Raw genomic sequence first — 22,470 nt, forward strand, 5'->3', positions numbered from 1 at the left:
ACCTTTCTTCTTATCTCGAATTCGATTAAGATCAAAGAACGAATGCACGATCGATATAACGAACAGTGATTAACATTGTGCATTCGCGATAACGTGAATTGCTAATAACCGGCGATATTATTCGAGAGTCTTTAGGATGACTCACATTACCTGTTTAGAAATGAAAGAAATTACATAATAAAGAAATACATACGCAAAAGAAATGTAAGAATTACATATATTTAATGCGAGAAAGCAAATACTTACTTTTTTAATTCAAGCTTTATCAAAATTAAATGAAAATTTAGATAAAGACACAACCTTTCCATCTAAAGACTATTTAGTTTTTTATTTCTCTCTTCAAATGTACGATATTAATACGATATGAATTTTCCTATAGTTGTATGTCACAACAATAAATTGTAAGGCTAGTGATACTAAATTTCTTTACGCACAACAGTAATTTTTATCTTTTTTTTATAATTACTTCTTAAAATTAATTTATTAATGAATTAATTTATTAATGAATTAATTAATTAATCTATATTATTGATATTATTAATTATACAATATTATTATATATAATATTGATATTATTAATAATTAATTATTCTATATTAAGAGGTCTGTTCGCGTTACTTGAAATCCCCCAAAATTTTTAAACTTAAGGTGAGATAGATATGTGTGATATTTGGACGTTGAAAAGAAAGAAAGCGAAGATACTGAGTGCAAAAAGTACAAGCAACGCAAACAAACCTATTGATAATAATAATTATTATAATTCTATATTATTGATAATAACAGAGACGTTTTAAATAGTCAAAAATAAGTAAAATATACTTCTTGCATTTTGCAAATTCGTGGAAAGAATTAAAATTGCACTAAATTTGTCGTAGCATTTAACTATGATATTTAGAATAGCGGTCAAGGTTTTATGCTTAAGTAGTAGAACGCTTATCGACCTCCGCGCGTTTATTTTTGGCTTGCAAGTTTGGCTCGTTCGAAACGTGGGCAGCAACAGCACGCCAGATATTGTTGCGAATTCATAGGTAACGGTACGAGAATTGCGTGAATGTCAACAACTGGGTTGTGCGAGTGACGTCTGAGCCAGATTCTACGTGCAAGACATACGTATGAATGGAAGAAATTAAATACATTTCGATATCGTGATATCATCATTAATGAATATTAGTGGTAAATATTTTAACGATACAATAAAAAAATTGTCACCGCCTGTTTCATATTCATCGTAAAATTATTTGAAATAGAATAAGCATTAATTATTACATTGTCATTTATTCATGATTTCGTGTGACATTTATCTCTATATTGTAATTTAACATTGCTGTGTAAAAAAGTTGTAATGTAAGCAACAATGGAAGATTTACTGGTAAGTCAATGAAAATATAGAAATAACAAAAGGTACATCGATTCTGTAGCTCCTTCAACAATTTTTTATTTTTTCTCTTTTTTTTTAAATCCATGTTAGTTAATTTAATTAAATAAAGAATTTTAATTTAGTTAAATAATAATTTTGTTGACACACAAGTGATTCGCCTGTTTTTATTTATTGCAAAAGAATATAATAAAGAGTTATTGTATTTCTATTATATTTTAAGGGCTTATCTTCCCTGACAGTCAGTAAATATTCGTAAAAAGTGATAAAAGACATAAGTGCTTTTTCAATGCGCACGCATAACTTATTTTCACTTACACGTGCCTTTTATCACTTTTTACGAATATTTATTGACTGTCAGGGAGGATAAGTATGGTTTTTGTCCATTTTTACAAATGTTTTAAAGCGATCTCTTCATTTTGTTTTATTTGAATTGTATTTATTTATAAATGGTACGTAATAAAAGTTAATGTGTCATTTCTCGCTTCTGACGTTACGATTCAATATGATTGTGATGGCTACTCAGGAGCCTTAATTCCTTCAATTAAGGGAAAAGTTATTCCTTTGTAATATATACTTTACATGTTCATGTTTTGTTTGGAACGTCAAGTGTTGAATCATTTTTTTCAACAGAACGTGAATTTGAAAACTAACTCATCTTTTTAAAGAATCACTTTCCAAGGATATTAGCTTCGAGCTCTAGGAAATACAGATTCATCACTGACAGCAAATTTTGATCGCTGTCGTGGGTGAAACATTCATTCGCGTGTATATTGCCAAGGCTGTATCGATTTTTCTCCTGAGTGCCCGAATAGCAAATTTACATACAATTTCACCCCAGAGAGGACGCAAGTTTTCTATGTATGCACTGACGAGTGTGTTGAACGAATCCTGTTACGAATGAATCTTTTATGCCGCCCCGTTAACAAGAAAAAAGTTCGAGTTTGTTGTACGAGACGTGTAATGAAACGCTACATTTGTAAGGAATTATATTATACATACATACGGCAAAACCACGAAATCAGAATCATCGATCGAATATTAGTAATCAACTTTGTGAAGAATATTTAACACGTATGATGTTCATCGCGCACGTATTTCTAAATATAGTCGTGACGACACTTTATTTACATAAAAAATAATGTTTATTTTGATAGAACATAACTAGCTAACGATCATATAATTGCAGCCACAAAATTATTTTGCAACAAATCTTTCGCAACAGGATAAATTTTCATTCCATCTTCATATTCATACAGACCGATGGCGTTTTTCAACGAAATGTTTTCCAACGAGATTCTTTCTTACGCAAAATTCAAGATAACGTGATTTCTTCGTATTCAGATGTGGAACACTGGATCGTGAATCGCCTACATGAAAATCTCTGGATTTTTAATCAAATTCGCAAATATTTGGAGAAAATAGTGTTTCGTGCTCTTCCCTTCGAATTTCGAAAATATCTTTTCTTCAAAAACTTAACTAATGACGAAATTTGAGAAGCATAGGAATTTGTCTGATGTCCACTTCTACTAATGTAGATTAACTTTGTTAACCCTCAGTACTCACAAAAGATTAGCATAATTCCTCTCCACCTCCCTTCCGATTTTCATAGTTCAAACATTCAAACACGCTTTGAGCAGTGGTGTTGAGGCTGAAGGGAAACAAACTATGTATTACCTCTACAATTTTTTTTCCCTTGCTTGGCGACCTTCTAATGCACAATTAGCTACATAATTGTACGATGTAAAGTGCGTGTCGGGGTTATCTTAATCTCTTGTGGGTACGATGTCAGAAAATCCGGATTATTGCAAAGTTGAAATGTGTAAGTAGAAATAATTAATTGGATTATTTATGATTTTAATCATGAGTGCACATCATAAAAAATGATTTAAGTCCATTTTATTGTGTTCTTAACATCAGAAAGAGACTGACTTCGTGCGCTTCGTGCATTAGTGCCAAATAGAGCATTTTGGACAAAGTGGTGAATTTTCTTTAATAGAAAACTATAGGATGCATCAGGTATTTGAGGACACTCACATATGTGCCTGCCAAGTTTTCGCAGCAAGTTTTTTTTCTTTTTTTTTCTTTTCAGATCATAAATGGAGGACAATAAATTGACTCATAAAATGAAAAGACACGCTGTAATCATCGCTATACACGCGAATCACAGCGATCTTGAAATCTTCCAATTTTTGAAAGTCGCCCGATCGTTTGGTCACAAAGTTCGTTGAGAGTTAGAAGCATCTGTTGATGACAATGTAGAAAGTGTTGTCGAGCGCAAAAAACATGAGGCACGTTCAGACAGAATTAGAGCATCACACTTTGTGCAGCAAGTCCAGGGCATTATTGATGAAGACCCTTCGAAGTCCATAAGGGCCATATCGAAAGACCTTCAAGTTTCTGAGTGCACAATCCGTCGCATTGCCCACGAAGACATCCGGTACAAGTCCTATCGTGATGCGCAAAGGTCAGTTTATGTCGGCACAAACTCGAGAACAGCGATTCGTCCGGGCACAACGACTTTTAAACAAGTTAAAACACCCTGAAATCCCGGATATGCTCTGGTTTTATTCTGACAAAAAAAATTTTGACCAAAATCAAAAAATAAACCGAAATGATAGGTGACTATGTGCGGATCCTTCAGATGTTCCTCATGTTATGCACACAAAGTTTCCGGCAACTGTCATGGTTTTGGGAATGGTGAACAATGACACGTCATGCGACTCCACTTCTTTCCTCAAGGACTTCGGGTGAATGCTGCTGCCTACATTGAGGTTTTGGAAAGCAGTTGTGGAACCCTAGATAGATAGCGTGCGTGGTGAGAGGCCATACGTATTCCAATAGGATTCTGCTCCTTCACACAAAGCCATGACGATGCAAGATTGGATGTCCGAGAAACTGCATGATCACATAACCCCAAACATGTGGCCACCTAGCTCTCCGGATCTTAATCCTTTGGATTACTACGTATGGGGCGTTGTTGAACGAGAAACCAATAAACATCCACATAACACGCTTGATTCCCTAAGAGCAGCTATTAACAGAGTAATGATGCATATGGACGAGGATCATTTGATTCGGGCATGCAAACATTTCCGGCAGAGAATTGAAGCTGTTATTGCCGCTGAAGGCGATTTTATCGATTAACTACATAGCCTATGAGTCACTTAGTTTGCCGTAAAAATTTCATTAAAATACAATAAGTTTTCTAAGAAATATACAAATTTTAGTTTTAAAGTCATATGTTCTCAGATACCTGATTCACCCTGTATAAATATTTTTTAGATTATTCATGTTTTTGTATTTTTCGTCAGAAATCATGTTAGGAACAAGATCTCGAGTGAGAGAGACGAAAGAAATAAAGTAAAAAAATGAAGCAATAGATGAATAAGTAGAGTAAAAAAAAGTATAGTAAAAATCACTCATTTTTATTTTGCCAAAAAAGATTGTTTTTATAACAAATCACAAAAACGCTTTTAGTTTCTTAAAGTACAACTCATTAGCTGTTGATTTGTCACTAATAAAATTTTTTTTCACTTATTTTTTTGACAAAAAGATGAGATTTTGAAAAAATTCGTTTTTTTCACGTTTTTTTCCGATCCCTTTTCACTTATGCAAAAATGTCTTTTGTGCTACGACATTTCAGGCTTTCTAACTCAAAAATTTTTTTTTTTTTTCAGTCTTCAAACGATAGATTAAAAAAAAATTAGTTAAAGTCGCGATGCACTATAATCTGAGATACAAGCAAAAGAAAACACTGGGTTACCCAGATGTGGGTAGATGGGGACTTTTTCGAAATGTGTGGGTACTGAGGGTTAATACTGGCTTTCTGTAATATTTTCGAGGTTTTCAGGGGTGTTCTCTACCGGAAAAAAAAATCATGTCTCAAAGTTACATAACAAAAATCATATAATTAAGACAAGTAAATCGCGTAATGTTGTTCCAAATCAGTACACATGATTTTTTAAATCGCGTAATTTGAAAAAATAATTGACATACTGATGAAATATTAAACTGAGATTAAGTTAATTTACATTGGTATAGAAATGGACATAATTCGCGCGTCTTTCTCTTTTATCCTCACGCGGCGACGATCGATCTTTTCGTCGTTGTCCTCTCTTTTATTGCTTTGTGATTCTCGCTACACAAGCACATAAGCGTTGTGTATAATATATCACATGCCGAGCTCCTATATCAACAGTATTCAATCGGGTTTCCTTTTCAGACAGCGAGTTCTGCTTCGCGTGAAAGCCTCGTCATTACTGTCGTCGTTTAACCACATTCACATCGTAAAAATACCACCGCAGGTGGTAACTATAGACATTAAAAATTACTTAGTGGAATGACACTTCACATTTATAATTATCATTACATTTACAATTGTTGATAATTGCAAATTATCAGCATTTATAGTTAATTTGCAATAATTCAGTGGTTTGTGGCACTTGTATATCGACAATTCTTTCTCGCAACGTTTATTTCTTCTACAACGCGGGACCTCAAGTGTAATAAATCATAAAATTCGACATAAATTAAAAATTGAATAAAAATATATAAAAATTATATGAGAAACGAATAAATAGTGCAACGAAAGATTAAAAGCGTAAGTATTAACGGTTTTAATACGATATTTATGTGCAATTAATTCTTGAATACGCAACTTACTAAAACTTGAAAATTTATAAGAGTTCAAATAGCATAGAAATTATTTCGATTTAAAGATAAGTAGAGATGAGTAAGAGACACAGATAAGCGTAATATTGAAAGATATTAAGCTTTCTTTAACAATAAGAAATAGTAGAAAAAGGAGGAGAGAAAGGAAAAAAGTAAAAATTTGAGCGCTATAAATCTACAATAACTACAATTAAAGTTATCATAAAAAATGTAAATACAAAAGCTAGGATTTTCTGAAACACCCTTATTATTTATTCAATTTTATTTAAAATGAAGTTTAAGCAATGTTAAGACACAGAATTATCGATCGAATATAGTAACCAACTTCGTGGAGAATAGTTTAACATGCATGATGTTCATTGCGCATTTATAGATGTAGTCATAACGATACTTTTTTTTTAAGTAAAAAAAACGTTTACTTTGAAAAAACATAAGTAGCTAACGAGCAACCATAATTGCTATAATTGCAGCCACAAAATTCTTTTACAAAAAAAAAAAATGTTAATGAACTCGTTTAACTTTAATTAGAACAGTCAGCTGGAAAACATTTGCAATGTAAGTATTTTACAAATATTTACATGCGCGTTGAGTTCTGCATTATTTTCGAAATCGATGCTTATACGTGGTTACACGTGAAAAATATTATATTAGATTTATAGATCTAAGATCCGGTTGTACCAACGTTACTTTGACTTTAAACGAGACTTAAAACTCTCTCGTTTTAAAAGAGACAGGAACAAAGAGAGTTTTAAGCTTTGCTTATAATTAAAGTAACGTTGATGCAACCGAGCCTAAAACCCTTATTCTTGTATAATTATTATTCTTATACATTATATATTACTTATATATTATCTTGCTGACCAAATTTTAATCAATGGCGACGGGTAGATGATTAGGTTAATAATCTAATCGCCTATTCTATTTAAAAAACCAGCTGATTAGCGACATGTAGCAATCTATCCACGATCTAGTCTTCTTAAAAAATTATTTTCGTTACATTATCAGGCCGATGTCAGCCTACTGGTTGGTCGCTCCAATATTTACGTTATCATTGACCCTTAACCATAACTTTTGATATCTCGTCGATTCTGAACGTCACTATTTCTTTGGTGCGCTTGCCGCAGATACACATAATCGCCAAGAGTCACGGACCCGATGTTTTCGATTCTCAAGAATAAAAAGTAATGACACTGTCCACGAATAGAAATTTCAGGGATTAGCTTCTTGAAAAAATAAAGTACGTAATATATCGAGTTATATTAATGTCGTTTTGATTTCATAATATAAGCTTTATAATTTGCTTGCAGCGCGGGAATAAATAGTAGAATAACATTAAGCATCCAGAAACCATTTAAATATTACTGTTATTTGCAATTAACAAGGAACTTAGAATTTAAAAATATAGTAAAATATAGCAAAGTTCTTAATTTAACAGGTACGTTCCGAAAATTTTTGACACTATTATGTATTTTTCAACATTTTCTTTGATACAATGTCTAATATAATTATCTACGTAATATCTAATATTATCTGCATTATCATTATCATTAAGTAGGTATAAAAGCATCGTTAATCTTGCGTCTCGGATCGTCAAACTCGTGCTCGATCTTCATTATTATCTTGATCAAGACGCGTGTAACAAACCACTTGATCCCATCACGTTCGGACAACACTAGCTGCTCAGATCGCTTCAACTCAAGTCGTTTGACATCTCTACGAGGATATATATTGCATGGACTTTGTACCCTAAGTCGGTTGTAATAAAAGCAATTGATAGAATCCGCTTACTTTTATGGAATATTTGCTCGATTTATTAAAAGCAACTTATCACTTATAATATTGTAGGGCAAACATTAAACTATGTTAGCAAGAGTTTCTTTCATCGCAAAATAAATATTGCAATTTTCTTACGTGTTAAAAAAGTTATACATAGTCTAGCTTCAGTTTTGTATAATTACAGTTATAGTAGCTTACCATATTTTTCTTATATTATATATCTTTTAAATTGAGCCTCCGTATAATTTGAGATTAAAATATTTCAAACAATTAATCAATTTTTTTTCTTTTATTAGTATAGTTTATTGAGTTCGTTTTTTTTCTTTCCCTTCTTCGACTTGGATCGTCAAGTGTAAACCTAGCGTATCAAATCTTAGCATCCCTCAGGAACAATGAAGAACTCGAACGGCGTGAAGAACTCCATAGATACCGAAGATTCGAATGAAAGCATTACGTTGACAAGATCAAAGTTGGAGACCTTCGATGACATTTTGCCATACGTTGGTGACTTTGGTAGATATCAATGGCTGCTTCTATTGGCCTTGCTTCCCTACAGCATGGCATACGCCACCCTATATTTCTCGCAGTTCTTCCTTACTTTGGTACCGCAGGAACATTGGTGCAAGATAGAGGAACTAATGTCTTCAAACCTCACGCAGGAAGAAAGGTAAAATTCAATTGCGTAGCAATGGCATTCGTTAAGATCTCAAAACAAAATTATATATTTTATCTTACTTCTAACATAATTATTATTCAAAGCAATAAATAAATTAAATTGACTAACGGTCAGTAATCGAGCTACAATATTTCAGATGTCAATTAAAATTTATTATCAAGTTAAACAAAGTACATTTCGGAATTCACAGGTCAATCTTTAGCAAATTTAAATAATACTAACAATTAATTATCACCGCAACATGGTTGCGTGTGATAACGAGTTTTGTGATTGAATTCTATAATAAAATCGTCACAAACGATGAAAACGAGGTGATTCTTGTGTTTGAAACGTCTTTCTATTGTTGCAGAAATGTAATGGTTTTTACATACAGATTTTTACGACTTTTCCATTGACGAGTCCCTGTTCTCAATTATATGATTTGTCTATTGATTAGTAATCGATGGTCAACAAAATCTTTGTTAACAAAGAAAATCTAGTGATCATTCACAGTCAAAATTACGGACTTTTATAAGTAGACTGCCAACTTTGCCTATATCTTTGAAGACAACACTGGGCAGCGACATATTTAAGTTCTCTCACTCACATATAAATTATATAGATAAATTCACACGATACTTACAGACAGAACGCATATGGAAATTAAAACAAGGACAGCTTGGAATCAGATTTATCTCTTTTTATCGCATTGAGTCAGCAATCTATTTATATAAGTCTGTGGTCATATAAATTATAATGTCGTGTTAGAACAGAAGTGATCTTAATACTGAGCGTTTTATTATCGTCAACCGAATTTCATTTGAATTAATGCGTTGACGATAATAAAACCCTTAATTTATATATATTTTGACTACGAATAATCATTAGACTTTCGTTCGTTAACGAAGATTTTATTAACCATCAGTTCATTTCATCGTTTGTGACAATTTAATTATAGATTTCAATCACAAAAATTATTACCACACGTAATTATGCTGCGTTGATAATTATTATAAATAATGTATAAATCTATAATTCAAAAAAAAATTTTGGATATTATGGAACAAAATTGTTTTAAAAGTGGCCTCAAAATTTTTCTTTCTCTTCGCAAGCATGTCATTATCTTCTTATCTCCAAAAATATATTTCGTACATTAGAAATCAATATTTTCAGAGTGGAGATTGGCGTACCAAGGTCGCAGAATTATCCGTACTACGACCAATGCCATCGAAGGGATTTGGATTTTTTCGCTCTTATAAATCATAGGAAAGACAATCGCTCGATCGAATGGAAGGCAAACAAAACCGTGGATTGCAACCAATGGGAATACAATTTCACGCAGATCCCTTATGCTAGCATAGCGGCTGAGGTGAAGTATCCTTGAGTGTGTCACTGTATGTATAAAATATGTGGAAGACACGAAGAGAGAATCAAGATTCGCGAGTACTCTTGTAAAACTGTTGTGCGATTAACTGAGATTACGAACGTTCTTTCCTGTAATTCCAATTGTAATCCATTGCAGAACGATAATACGCGAATAATCGACGAGAGACAAAGACAAATGTAATAAGATAGAAATAAATTTTGCATAACTTATAAGTAACTCTCATAAACGCAGAAATCTATCAAACGTTGCATTTCCTGCGTAATTTCAATCTACATTATCTACTGCAAAACAATAAAACCCGATGAGAGACAAAGGGATAGTAAAAACTCATTAAACACTAATTAAAAGTAATATAACATCAATGCGTTATAATTGCACTCTTAGCAATATATTAAATGGAATATAATACATATTGTAACAGATACATTGTTGAGTGTAAAATTATATTGGATGCGTTGGCGCAGATAAAGCAGCTTTACAAGCTGTTATACAATTTTTTAATATGATTAGTTTTGCCCAGTTTCTCACTATCTAAATATATAAAACTAATTAAAGAATTTTATAACAGTTGTAAAACTGCTTACTCTGCTGCGAACGCAGTCATTAATGTTACGTTATTTTTAGTTGTTTACTAAATAAGATAAAAATAAACGTTTCGCGTAACTCCCGTAAATGTAGAAACATGGTATAATACACATTGCATTTTTCGCACTGATTCTGGACCCTTTGTGATTAGCTAGATTGGGTATGTGACCAAGAGTACCTCATATCGACGGCACAGTCGATCTTCTTCTGCGGCTCCATCGTCGGTGGCCTGCTCTTCGGATGGGTCGCCGATCATAGAGGCCGGATCCCTGCCTTAATGCTCTGCAACGGCGTCGGACTCCTAGCTTCGATCGCAACTGCGAGCGCGAAAACTTTCTGGTCCTTCGCTGTCTGTAGATTTCTAACTGGTCTGGCTTTCGACAATTGCATCAACATCCCACTGATTATCGGTAAGCGATTAACAAGAAATAATCAGCCGCGCGACAATAATTGTCTGTATTGTTTACGTTAAGAGTAGATTCAGACCTTGACAGAAAAGCAGCAGCCAATCAAAACGTGCGCTAGCAGTAAGTAGCACAGAAAGCCGAAACCAGCGACTGCCAGTGCGAGTTCTTCAATTGACTGCCGCTTTTCTGCTTTCCGCTTTTCTATCTAGGTCTAAATCCATCCTAAGACTCGCTTTTTCATTCTTTGATTAACTCGTGTTTAGACTCGATTTGATAATGATGTAAAAAAAATTTTTCTAGTTATAGTTTAATCACTAAACTGATAATTTTGTAGTGAATAATGATTAATCATTAAACTAATAGTATTGCAATGATAACTTTAAAACCATTATACAACAATTACCATTATAGAAAAATAAATGATGCTCGACGTTTTGTATTTACTACAAAATTATCGTTAATTAATTTCGTGATTAAGCTATAACTAAAAAAATTTGTTTACAATTAAAGTTATCATTGCAATACTATTAGTTTAATGATTAATTATAGCTAGTAGAAAAACACAATTTTTTTACATTATCATCGAATTATATGAAATTAAATCTAAAGTAGAAGTTAATCAGAAAAATTATGCCTAAATAAGAGAATTCTGTTCTGATATTTTCAAAATTACATGCAAAAATATGCGGTATTTTTCAAAACGTCTTACATAAATCTGGATTACGGGTCTTTAGGGCAATAATGTGCGCGCGTGTCTGTACATTGTAATAATGAATGATATTAAGTGTAGACAACAAAAAAATTGCCTGAGATGAAAGATGTGTGTGTTAGATCTGTTTTATAAATATTTATGGCCGCAAATATTACGGCGCGCAACTCATCTAATACGTAATTTCATCGTTAGCTGTTTTACGTAAGCTATTAATTGCATGTCTTCTTCTTTTTTTTCTTATTTTTAATTTCTCGGCAGTGATGGCTCCTTTTCCAGATACAAGGAACATATAATTTTTTAAACGCTGATTCCGAAAGACTATTAGAAGAGGTCGCATGCTATTTTAATCTATTAAATTGAATATTCCGATACTTTTCTTATTTTGGCTAATGAATCGAATCCTGAAATCTCGCCAGTGCTCGAGTATATGGCTGTAAAGAGGCGAACCCTTGTCGTTAATGCTGCATTCGGCATATACTTCGCCGCTGGAAGCACAGTTCTGCCATGGATTGCGTACTATATCGCAAACTGGAGATTCTTCGCCTATGTTAGCGCAATCCCGATGATGAGCGTCTTTATCACGCCATGGATTCTTCCCGAAAGCGCTCGGTAAATAAATATGATACGGATGGTCAGTTTATTCCACTCAACCTTTTAAATCTCACACAAATTAAACTTCCATTATAAATATATAGTAATTATTTACATACAACTTTGTAATCAAAGCATTGCGGAAAAGGATTTCATATCTCTCCGATTGAATTCGAATGAATGCAATATTTAAACGAGAATAAAGGAAACAAGGCTAACGCGAGTGCGGCGCAGTAATCAAAGCGCAATGAATTTTGCAAATTATACATATTTTAATATAAAATCAAATTTTATCAAAATGAGATTTACAATCCTTAAACGCAGAGCGCTGCAATTTCTAAAGATTCATGTCGCTCTTAGAAATTCATGCAGTTATAAGTTCGTCATTGTTATCCATTCTGCGTTCTTCAAACTTTCCGCTGAAATATAGAACACTGTTTTGCTATTAAGATGGTTCGTCGCCAACGGTAGAATAGATAAAATGCTGCAGAAGCTACGGCGGATAGCGAAGATCAACAAGAAGTGCCCTGACGCGTGCATCTTCGAGGTCTTCGTCGTAAGTAAGATTGATAATGAGACGCAAAGCTGGAACGTGAGTCTGCGACACAAATCGTGCATCATCCACCTTATCATATTTACAGAGAAACTTGACCGCGACTGATACCCAGACGGAAAGCGCGACCATCTTCGATATTCTGAAGTCACCGCGTCTAGCAAAGAATACCATTCTACTAATTCTCTTTTGGTAAGATGCAACTTCATTTCTTCTTTTCGTTTCATTGCCTTCTTCTTTATAAATCTTATTAAATAAAACATCTTTTTACCATAATATGAATACTCAACAAATAGGAAATATAATAAGCTAGCTTGAAATAAGCTAGCTCTTTAATACTTAAATAATTCGATGTGAATTTATATATTCATATATCTAATCTTGTAAACTATACGAATTTAATTTTCTGTCTTGAAACGTAATTCTAACAGAACTGAAGTAATATCACAAATTAAATTGACAGACAACTTAATAATATTGCTCTCTCATAGGTATTTTAGAAAGATCTTAATAATCTGATGCTGATAAATATCTTAAAACCTGTAAATAACTTTATTGCAAAAAAATATCTTAGCTTTGTTCTTTATTTGATATATTTTTCTTGATTTCGCAGAATATTAATTTTTGAAAGTATCGTGTCTCCATCTCTGGCGAGGAGATATATTTTAACGCAGTTCCTTTTTTCGGAAATACATGGAAAAGTTTTACCGAAGTAAAAATTTAGCTAGATATAGATTTAAAAATAATTTGTTTGATCATTAAAATAATGATGTAGAAAAAACTCAAGCACATGATTAATAATACTGTATAAAGTTTTGACATTTTAGCAAGTAGCTTGAGTTCCACATGATTATTTTGATGATCCAACAAAATTACTTTCGAATCTGTATCCACCTAAATTCTTAGATGCTTCAGAAAAATCGTTCTTTTGTGTAGTTTCAAAGTTTGACGGGGAGTATCAGATCTCATCCGCTAAATTTATACTGCACTGCTACTTCAAGAACAGACGCTATATTCCACTTTCCACTTTAATGCATTAGGTACGTCGCGTACGGCGACGAAGTTACGGATGTACTTTCGGTACTTTCTAGGTCCTTGACGGTGATAGCTTTCGATGGCCACGTATACTCCCTCAAGCTGATCCCGAGTTCGGTGTTTGTGTCCTTCTCCGTCGCCTGTTCGACCGAGCTGCCGGCCGGGCTGTTGCTGACGCTGCTATTGGACCGCTGGGGTCGCCGATTCTGCGGATTTATCACCCTGGCCATGACTTGCCTTTTCAGCTTCGCCGGACTGCTGTTACAGTCGAGTGAGCACATACACACGGGCTTTCAAATAAAATCAAGCGGTCCGCAATCGCGCCACAATCTCTCATCTCATGCGTTTTATTGTTCAGTCGTAGCGAAGCTGACGATGTCGGTGCTCTCGCGATTTTGCCTGAATATGGCAGCCAACGTGGGCCTTCAGTACGCCGCCGAGCTGCTGCCGACTCCCATTAGGACGCAAGGTGTTGCATTGATCCACATTTTTGGCATTATTGCCCATTCCATTGCGCCATATGTGGTGGATAGTGTAAGTCAGCTTTCGTATTCTTCAGTTATGAACAAAGTATGTTATAGAATTCTGACGTAACTGTTCCATTATATGCATATTCACGTAATTAATAGTATTATTAGAGGGAAAACTGTTATTACATATTATAGAATTATGGAATTATATTAAAAACATATTCTATTATAAATTTTTATAGCTATATTATTTGTATTAAAATGTAGGAGATGAAATGATTAAAAAAATTGATTCAATTTATACTTTGACAGGAATATTAAATATCCTACCGCATGTCACATCGTATTTACTTTCAATTTAATTTGTGTTTAAATCGTACATATATCGTCAAATTAATATTGATAGAAATATTGACCTTCCATTGAAGACAAAAATACAAGCTCTATTCGCTCGGTATTTAGTCAATTAATTGAAATTGTTTCAGGCCAAGATTTGGTACGGGCTGCCGATGATGATCATCAGTATCGTGTCATTTGCAGCCGCTGCCCTAATATTGTTCCTACCGGAAACACTCGGTCGTGATCTCCCGCAGACTCTACGTCAGGGAGAGGACTTCGGCAAGGAACAAAGCTTCTGGACGCTACCCTGCTGTGACTTTACCCGACCGCGTTCGAATCGACAACGATATTATCATTCAACCGAATTATAGTCTTTTTAATTTTTATTATATAAGACCTCGGCATAACCGTCGAGAAAATATATGCGTTACGCGGTACGTGATAATATAAGTAATTAAGATTTGTACAAGTAATAAAATTTATTAATAAAATTAATAAAATTCAAAGATAAAAAATGTCGGAATGATCTTCCGATCGAGGAGCATTTTTTGGTAAGATTTATTTTTGAAAGTAAATGTGTATTTTTGAAAGTAAAAAAAGTGCAGTATAACAAAGTTTTACAAGAAGTCAAAATAACTCGTCCTTTTATTTTACTGTTACTTGATCATCTTTAAATGTCAATGAGTGAAAGGTATTAACATCCTTTTACAAAGAAATTTCCATATTTGGCAGTGAAAGATGAGAAATATGTATCTATGCGATGAACGTCGTGCCGTATATACATTATAAATTATCTAAAATCTACTTACATACATAATTAATTCATTTACTATCGCCATTAGCAACTTCGCAACAACTCTTGATGATACATCAAGAAAACGAAGGCATTCCTTTTATTTATTCATATTATTTGTTCATTTATGTAGTCCGTTGTATCCTTCCGAAAATATAACAAAGCAAATCCTTCATATTTATATCTCAGTACGGAAAATCAGTTGTCTTGTATGTACCGTGGGTCAAAGATGTCGAGACGTTGTTCTTCAGAAAGACAAGGAACAATGAGCAAAGGGATGGACCCTTTGTAATTTTTAATTCCGCTGAGTTTGTAGCAAACGAGTATATGAATACCTACATGTACGTGATATTCACGTTTACTCGCGAGTAAACAAAATACGGTATTTGGCACATTAGATTTTACTTTGTATAACGTAAAAAATTGGATTCGTTGATATTACACCGATCTCGATCCTCGTGATACGGGGAAGTCAGCTCGCTCGTCACTTCAGTCTCGCTAGAATTACAATACATTTAATGAAATAGCTTTGTACACACTGATGCATCCCAGAAAAGAACGACAAATCGAAAGTCAAAGTCGTGTCGCGACGAAACGATTTGAAAAAGCACTCTCGGGACAGTCACATCGACTTTGAAGTTGCGCATTCATGTTCGTATTCGTATCCATCCAAGCGTGCACCTCATTGGATACATGGATGCAATTGTATCTCGCATTCTTACTTGGTTTTTGTGTTCCACTCCACCATTGAACATTATCGCACTTGACGTGTCCATCGTATCATATGTTTAACACATAAAATCACACACGACTTGATCGCGATATTTACAACAAAAAAGAATTTGTTAAATTATTATGCGAACGGTCGTTATAATCTTGTACAGTCGATAGTTTGGATACTGCCGTGATGGAAAGCCGCGTTCGTCATACCTTCCTTCTTCTTCTTCTTCCTCAAGGATTTCTTCAATTTCGGGGTTCTGCAACAATTTCGAAGGTAACGAGATAAAAGAAAACTATTATGAGATAAACATATGAAGGACCTCGATATTTCTTTTTATCTAAATCCAATGCGAAAGAGATAAAAATTAAGAAGAGAGAAAGAGAGAGAAAACGGGAGAGAGGATAACTTACGAGGATATGCAGGGAATCCACCAAAAGCTTTGATCCATGCCAAAGTCGTTACCCTCCTGCAAAGTTTCGGGCAAATCTTGATCCAAGGTTTCAGGTAGCGCTAGCGTTAAGAACGCATCGAAAAACGATAAGAGACCAAGAACTATCAATGGTAAATTTTGGTTAACATCAGCCTAAAAAAAAATAATGACCATTAACTTAATTAATCGACCTGGCCACTGGATTTCATTAATTACCGTATCGTGTACAAATAAGATCTCGCGGATTCTCGTGATACTTTACCAGATAAATCACATAAGGTCCGACGATGTGAGCGATGTAGCCAATAATGTGAATTAGAGATACACCTTGCGCCCGCACTACGGTCGGCAACATCTCGGCTGCGTATTGGAAACCGATATTCGCGGCGATATTGACACCGAGGCGCGCCAAAATCGCCATGGTGACGGTTAGTGTACCTGTAACACCGCGAATTATGTAAATGTAACACGTTACAAGCTCTATTTGCTGGTCGCATTCACCAGTCATATTCCGCCTCAATCCTCGTTCATTTTATAAAATTGTACAATTTTATTCTCGGCCCTTTATCAAAATATTTTATTTATTATCGTATGTCTTTTATATTTGTGATTTAAAATCGTCTCTACTTAATATTGGCCGGCTTCCGCTACATGAATCTGATGCCAGCCAAAATTCCTAAAGAAAAATAAGAAGAATATTGATACCATGCTAATTTACAATCCAAAGAAACTTAGATCGCAGATCACAGACCGACAAAATCAAAGATCTCATATTTTCGCGTGTTCTCGTTTTATTTTTTACATCTGTTTGCAATCTAAAACAATTTTCCTGTATTGTTCTGACGACGGATAAACCTGATAATGATAAGACTATAACTGTAAATTGTGAGATTCGTGAGTGATAATGTAACTTACCGACGGGAGTGCCAATGGCGATCAAAGAGAATACGCCGCATATGAACATAGAAGCAAAGCCCATCCATCTTCTACCCCATCTATCAAGGAAAAGTGCCAGCAAAATCGCCGCCGGAAGCTCGGTCATCGCGGCTATGGAGAACGACGTGAACACATCGGGGTGCAACAGCTTCATGTTCCAAACGTGTCCGTCGAACACCAGAATGATTAACAGCCTGAAAACGATTGTTCGATCAATAGTCATTTCAAACGAGGGTAAATAAATCGAATCTAATCTCTCTGACACTCACCAATACATAACAAGCATAACAGTGATGCGAGCCAGTCGGGGCAATTTGAAGAGATGTAGGACCGTGTACTGATTGTGCGATTGATCCTTCTCGATTAGATTATTGCAACTTTTTTCAAATGCCTCAAACACCTCCTGCTTGACTTCCTTGCCATTGACCTTCGCGAATTTCTTTAACATCCCGATCGCCTTGTCAATATTACCGCTCATGATGTACCACCTAAGAAACAGAATAAATCGAAACTGTTACGTATCTATCAGCGTCTACATACATATATATGTACTTTGTAGCATATAAATAATAATTTTATTTCTTAGAAGATAACTTATATTACAAATTCATTGCAGACGTTCTGTGTTTTATTCATATTTTCTTTTTTTTTTTTGTCGATATGTCCCTCGTGCGGCGAGTCACTCTCTTACTTACAAATTTCTTTTAAAAAATAGATCTTATGTATTTTCTCATTTTCTCATATATATAGATGTTGTTATTTCGATAATTACTTTAATGGATTCCACTTTGGATCTTGCAATCCACGAGTGACTGGCTATTTAATTACTCTGCAAGGGATGTGAACCATTACCCGATCTATGTTCGCTGAAGATGACTCCAAAGTGAGTCGAAACGTTCGGATATTTGTATGCAGTGATTTTGTAATTATAAATTCTTAATCTTATAATTATAATTACTTTAAAATTGTATCTTTTTGCGCCTTGATCTGAATTTATACTCTCATTGGCCTGTTTTGGTCTATTGTTTTTTAGTAAGAGTGTCTATTATTTTTTACAAATTTATTACAAATTCAATATAAGATAATAAGAGACAAGTACCGTGCACTTTCTGGGACAATCCACGGGCCAAGGAAAGCGACGATCATCGGGAATGCGGTGACAACGCTTAAAATTCTCCAATCTGCGATCCAATATGCGATCCATGGCAAAAGACTAGCGGCGGCCGCAAAGTAAATCCCAAAGGACATGTTTGCCACCAGAGTTCGATATTTCGGACCGACATACTCGATCACTGCGATCAATCAATGTTATCGTCAATAATGATGACTGAAGTATCACAATAATAATTTTCATCCATATGTAGAAAATTCTACTTCAAAATTCAAATCGGAAATTTAAAGTATTTTTAATCAAAGCTATTGATCAATAGTAATAAAAATACCTATTCGTATCTCCTTAATAAGCTGCTTGACTCTTGGACAGAAAATTCATTTAAGTTTTTCATAATTTTTCATTCGATCGCGATGATACGTACCGATAATGAAGAGTACGTTGAAGCAATTGTCGAACGATGAACCGACAATCAGCCTTGCGACGCAGAAGGACCAAAAACTATTGCAGAAGGCCGTCGCGATGGAAGCGAAGAAACCTACTGCGTTGCAAGACACTAACGCTGGGATTCTGCCGTAGTGATCAGCTATGTAGCCGAATATCAGGCCACCGATAATGCTGCCAACGAAGAAGGCTGACTGAGCCGCGGAACCGAGGAAAGTCTTATCGCAAACCCATTCGAGCTGGCGAAATGATACATGTTGTTATAATCGCGGAGAGATTACCTACTGTTATTAATAATACTGTCATCAAAAATATTATTATAAAAATTCAATTTTTTGTATTGGCCAATTATTACTAAAAATTACTTATTTTGAGTATTAACCTTTTTCTGTCTAAAAGTTTTAGAGTAAATTTTACTTTGAAGAGTGAAATCTCAATCTTAAAGATTAAAAATTGAGCCGCTTTTTATGAAAACTGATTCGATTTTCACTGTTGAGAGTGAGATTCCAAAGAATTTAGAGAGTTAGTAAATCGATAATTTTTTCGGTCTTTTATTACATAAAATAAATCATTTGTGTCTCAACTTAATTTTTATCACTTTTTAATAAATATACAAAAATTATTAAGTGATTCTTTATACTCTTTAACATCTTTAGATAGTACTTTAAGAGTATATATTTTAAAAAATTATAGTGTTTGATAAGTAACGATAAATCTCTCGCATAGTGATAGAGCGGACTAAAGTAAGCTGAAAAATTTTCTACCATTTTGCAATTTTCGTAATAATTAATAAGATATCAATTACTAAAAATCATCAAATATTGATTTTTAATAATTTTTTTCTCGAATACTATCAAGTTTACAGAAAAACAGCAAGAGACAAAAATTATTTATTTGCTTCTCATAGAGCTCTAAGAATTTTTTCAGAATTTTTTTATCAACTTTTTAGTACTGCATTTTTTTTATATTAATAACTATTTTTATCAACATGAGAAAATGCAGTACTAAAAAATTCTTAAAAAATTCTCAGAAAATTCTCTATAAGAAGAAAATAGATAACTTTTGTCACTTGTTTTTCTGTAAAGTTGATAATACTTGAATAAAAAATTATTGAATACCAATATTTGACGATATTTAATTAATATCTTGTTAACTACTGTGAAAATGGTAAAATGGTAGAGGAAATGATTTTCGACTCAGTTTAGTCTGCTCTATCTCTATGCAAGAATTATCAGATACCCTATATATAAATATCATAACTAATTATTTGATGCTTCTAATATATCGGAGAAAATAAATGTGTAGAACACAAATAATCCAATCGTGTGTACTAAGAATTTTAAAAAGTACTGAACAACAATGTTTTTAATATTCAAAGTAAATAATTAATCGTTGCCTCCCAATATTAAATTTCTGTAAAGGATATACATATGTCGCGAATGAATACTTGAGAAGGAATTTCTATTGTATAATTAATTTGTATCAAGTTCATCTCTAGCCTTATAAAATTGTAATACTAAGAAAATTAAATTGCATTGGATAGCAAATAGCGTCAATTAACATGTTGTACAAGCAAAGATATACTTTATATCGATACTTTATATTGATAAAAAATACTAATAAACTGTTCGCCGACGTCATCGGTATGGTAATCGATTTTTACCTCGGATGTTACGCAATACCAAAAAAAAACCGGTATGTGAACGGTATTTTCGATGCAGGTTTCTTTTTCGCTTTGTATAAAAAGATTACAATAAAGCTGCGCGCTTGGCGAGAAAATATAAAGAATAAAAAATGCGGAGTGCTAAACCAGTTGACGTCTTGCTAGTCGCGTCAGTCGATAAATTTATTAATCAATTAGCCAGGCGATAGTGATTTATGGCGAGTGATAATGGTGTGTTTTAGATACCTCAGTGGCGATCGAGGCGTACGGTATCATCGTGTGGTTGAAGGTCCATCCTTGCTTACATCGGACTATCGGCCACGACAGATTGGCTTGTCTGACACCTTGCTCGAGCAGCTCGGTGTAATTTACGTCGTACATGTAGCATCTCGAGAACGATGTGGCGCTCTCCAGCTTCAATTCCTCGTTGGTAGCTGGGGGTATCCCTATCGCGATCCTGTCGCAATCCAGACGTAAACAAAATCATTAAACAATAAATCTGTATACGATGTGCCTCTAACGTGCATCGTCTATAATATAGTAATTAGGAGTAAGCTTGATTTAAAGCCCATTTTACAATTGCGTAAGCGCAGTTGTAAGTAGTTATGGTTGTAAGAATTGACCAATCACACAGTCGAATATGAGGAGAATATTTTACTGTGATTTGTCAATTCTTGCAACAACCACTTAAAACTACGCTAGGCTTAAGAAAGTAAGAGTAAGAAATTGACCGACCACAGTTGAATGTGAAAAGTGGTCAATTCTGCTGAACAACAAATGCAATTGGTCAGTTCCAATGTAACAATCGGATCGATTAAGTTAATCGGAATTGGTGAGACCGGCCCTATGATTGGTCAATATCTTAAGCCGATATTCATAGTCAGTTTTTATATTCAAGACCGTCTTAAGTTCAGTCTTGTGGTATCACGACTAATCAGAAAACCGCGTCTTAAAATTTAAAGCAATGAAGATCGTAATAGACATTTTAAATTTCCAGTATTAAAATTTAACATTACTTAAGACGGTCTTAAAATAGGAACCGACTATGAATACCGACTTTATTCTTATTTCTTACACCAAGCTTACTCCGCATATTGTAGACGACGCACAATACCATCTAATTTCTGATAGCGCATGTGATAAATGCCAGACAAAAAAACCGAGTGATGTGGGTCAAATAAATGGCAAACTTATTATAATCTGCGACCAGCGTTACGTGCGAGTTTATATGCTAACGCGACAGCAGATAGGTTTTTCGATATTGCCTTTAGGGACGTGCCATTTTTGCCCGAGAAATGCGACTACGCGTTCTATACGTTCCATAAATCTCACGGAAGATATAAAATAACAATTTTATATCTAAGAGGCATATACAAGTTTCTGGTATTCTCTGGTGTTAAACCTATCAGACTTATCTCCTTTTATTTTCACTGGCGGTCATTATTTTAAGTCATATAGCGGTTAATTTTAATAACGTTTTGCATTTTTCAAAGAACTCTGCGGTTTCGAAGGAAGGAAGGAAGAAAAGAAGGGGTGAAAAGTGTCTACGTTCCCAGGCAGTTTTTCAATGAAAAGAAGATTCTTCCATCTTCTACTTTCTTCCTTCCTCTCTGTTTCTCTCGTGAAATTCCCGAGGAATCCCTTCGAGGTCGACAACCAAATAGGTTTTCTGTAACTTTGAATACGGAGAAACTACTGATCAAGTGATTTGAATCACATACAATCGCAACGATGGATTTTCCTACGTGACAGTCATGCAATCTGATTCAATTATATATCTCCATATGACATACTGTACTAAAAATACTGGATT

General features: G+C 34.2%; 2 protein-coding genes across 12 annotated transcripts in view; one reads left to right on the forward strand and one right to left on the reverse strand.

Annotated features, from left to right (window-relative positions):
• Positions 1-797: 797 nt before the first annotated feature.
• On the forward strand, positions 798-15,013 carry LOC108756859 (carcinine transporter-like). 10 transcript variants are annotated; one of them, XM_018500981.1, is made up of 13 exons: positions 798-1,173; positions 7,174-7,286; positions 7,357-7,484; positions 7,605-7,803; positions 8,203-8,492; positions 9,654-9,849; positions 10,604-10,862; positions 11,988-12,180; positions 12,613-12,718; positions 12,804-12,907; positions 13,807-14,021; positions 14,109-14,284; positions 14,706-15,013. In XM_018500981.1, exons 5-13 carry the CDS (start codon positions 8,218-8,220, stop codon positions 14,928-14,930), a joined length of 1,749 nt encoding a protein of 582 aa, XP_018356483.1. In that variant the 5' UTR covers positions 798-1,173; positions 7,174-7,286; positions 7,357-7,484; positions 7,605-7,803; positions 8,203-8,217; the 3' UTR covers positions 14,931-15,013. The 10 variants fall into 10 exon arrangements, with proteins under 10 accessions (XP_018356483.1, XP_018356486.1, XP_018356476.1 ...); XM_018500978.1 differs by lacking the exon at positions 798-1,173 and adding an exon at positions 5,775-5,978 and having other exon boundaries at positions 7,055-7,286; XM_018500982.1 differs by lacking the exon at positions 798-1,173 and adding an exon at positions 5,775-5,978.
• A 163-nt stretch (positions 15,014-15,176) lies between these two features.
• LOC108756858 (carcinine transporter-like) overlaps positions 15,177-22,470 on the reverse strand; it is a 43,915-nt gene continuing 36,621 nt past the window's right edge. For both annotated transcript variants that reach the window (XM_018500973.1, XM_018500972.1), the window contains exons 3-10: positions 20,904-21,114; positions 18,975-19,233; positions 18,539-18,731; positions 17,709-17,927; positions 17,419-17,633; positions 16,766-16,941; positions 16,484-16,656; positions 15,177-16,329 (exon numbers count right to left, since the gene is read on the reverse strand). In XM_018500973.1, coding sequence (XP_018356475.1) covers positions 16,221-16,329; positions 16,484-16,656; positions 16,766-16,941; positions 17,419-17,633; positions 17,709-17,927; positions 18,539-18,731; positions 18,975-19,233; positions 20,904-21,114 — 1,555 coding nt within the window. In that variant the 3' untranslated portion in view covers positions 15,177-16,220. The remainder of the gene's footprint in view (positions 16,330-16,483; positions 16,657-16,765; positions 16,942-17,418; positions 17,634-17,708; positions 17,928-18,538; positions 18,732-18,974; positions 19,234-20,903; positions 21,115-22,470) is intronic.

Source organism: Trachymyrmex septentrionalis, unplaced genomic scaffold (genome assembly GCF_001594115.1).
Source record: "Trachymyrmex septentrionalis isolate Tsep2-gDNA-1 unplaced genomic scaffold, Tsep1.0 scaffold13, whole genome shotgun sequence".
In the NCBI taxonomy this organism is placed as follows: Eukaryota; Metazoa; Arthropoda; class Insecta; order Hymenoptera; family Formicidae; genus Trachymyrmex; species Trachymyrmex septentrionalis.

What these genes read in the sequence shown, in the direction of transcription:
- LOC108756859 (XM_018500974.1), top strand. An exon ending in ATTCTTCCCGAAAGCGCTCG is followed by an intron (nt 12,181 to 12,612) that starts GTAAATAAATAT and finishes TTTGCTATTAAG; the next exon opens with ATGGTTCGTCGCCAACGGTA. An exon ending in CGCCATATGTGGTGGATAGT is followed by an intron (nt 14,285 to 14,705) that starts GTAAGTCAGCTT and finishes AAATTGTTTCAG; the next exon opens with GCCAAGATTTGGTACGGGCT.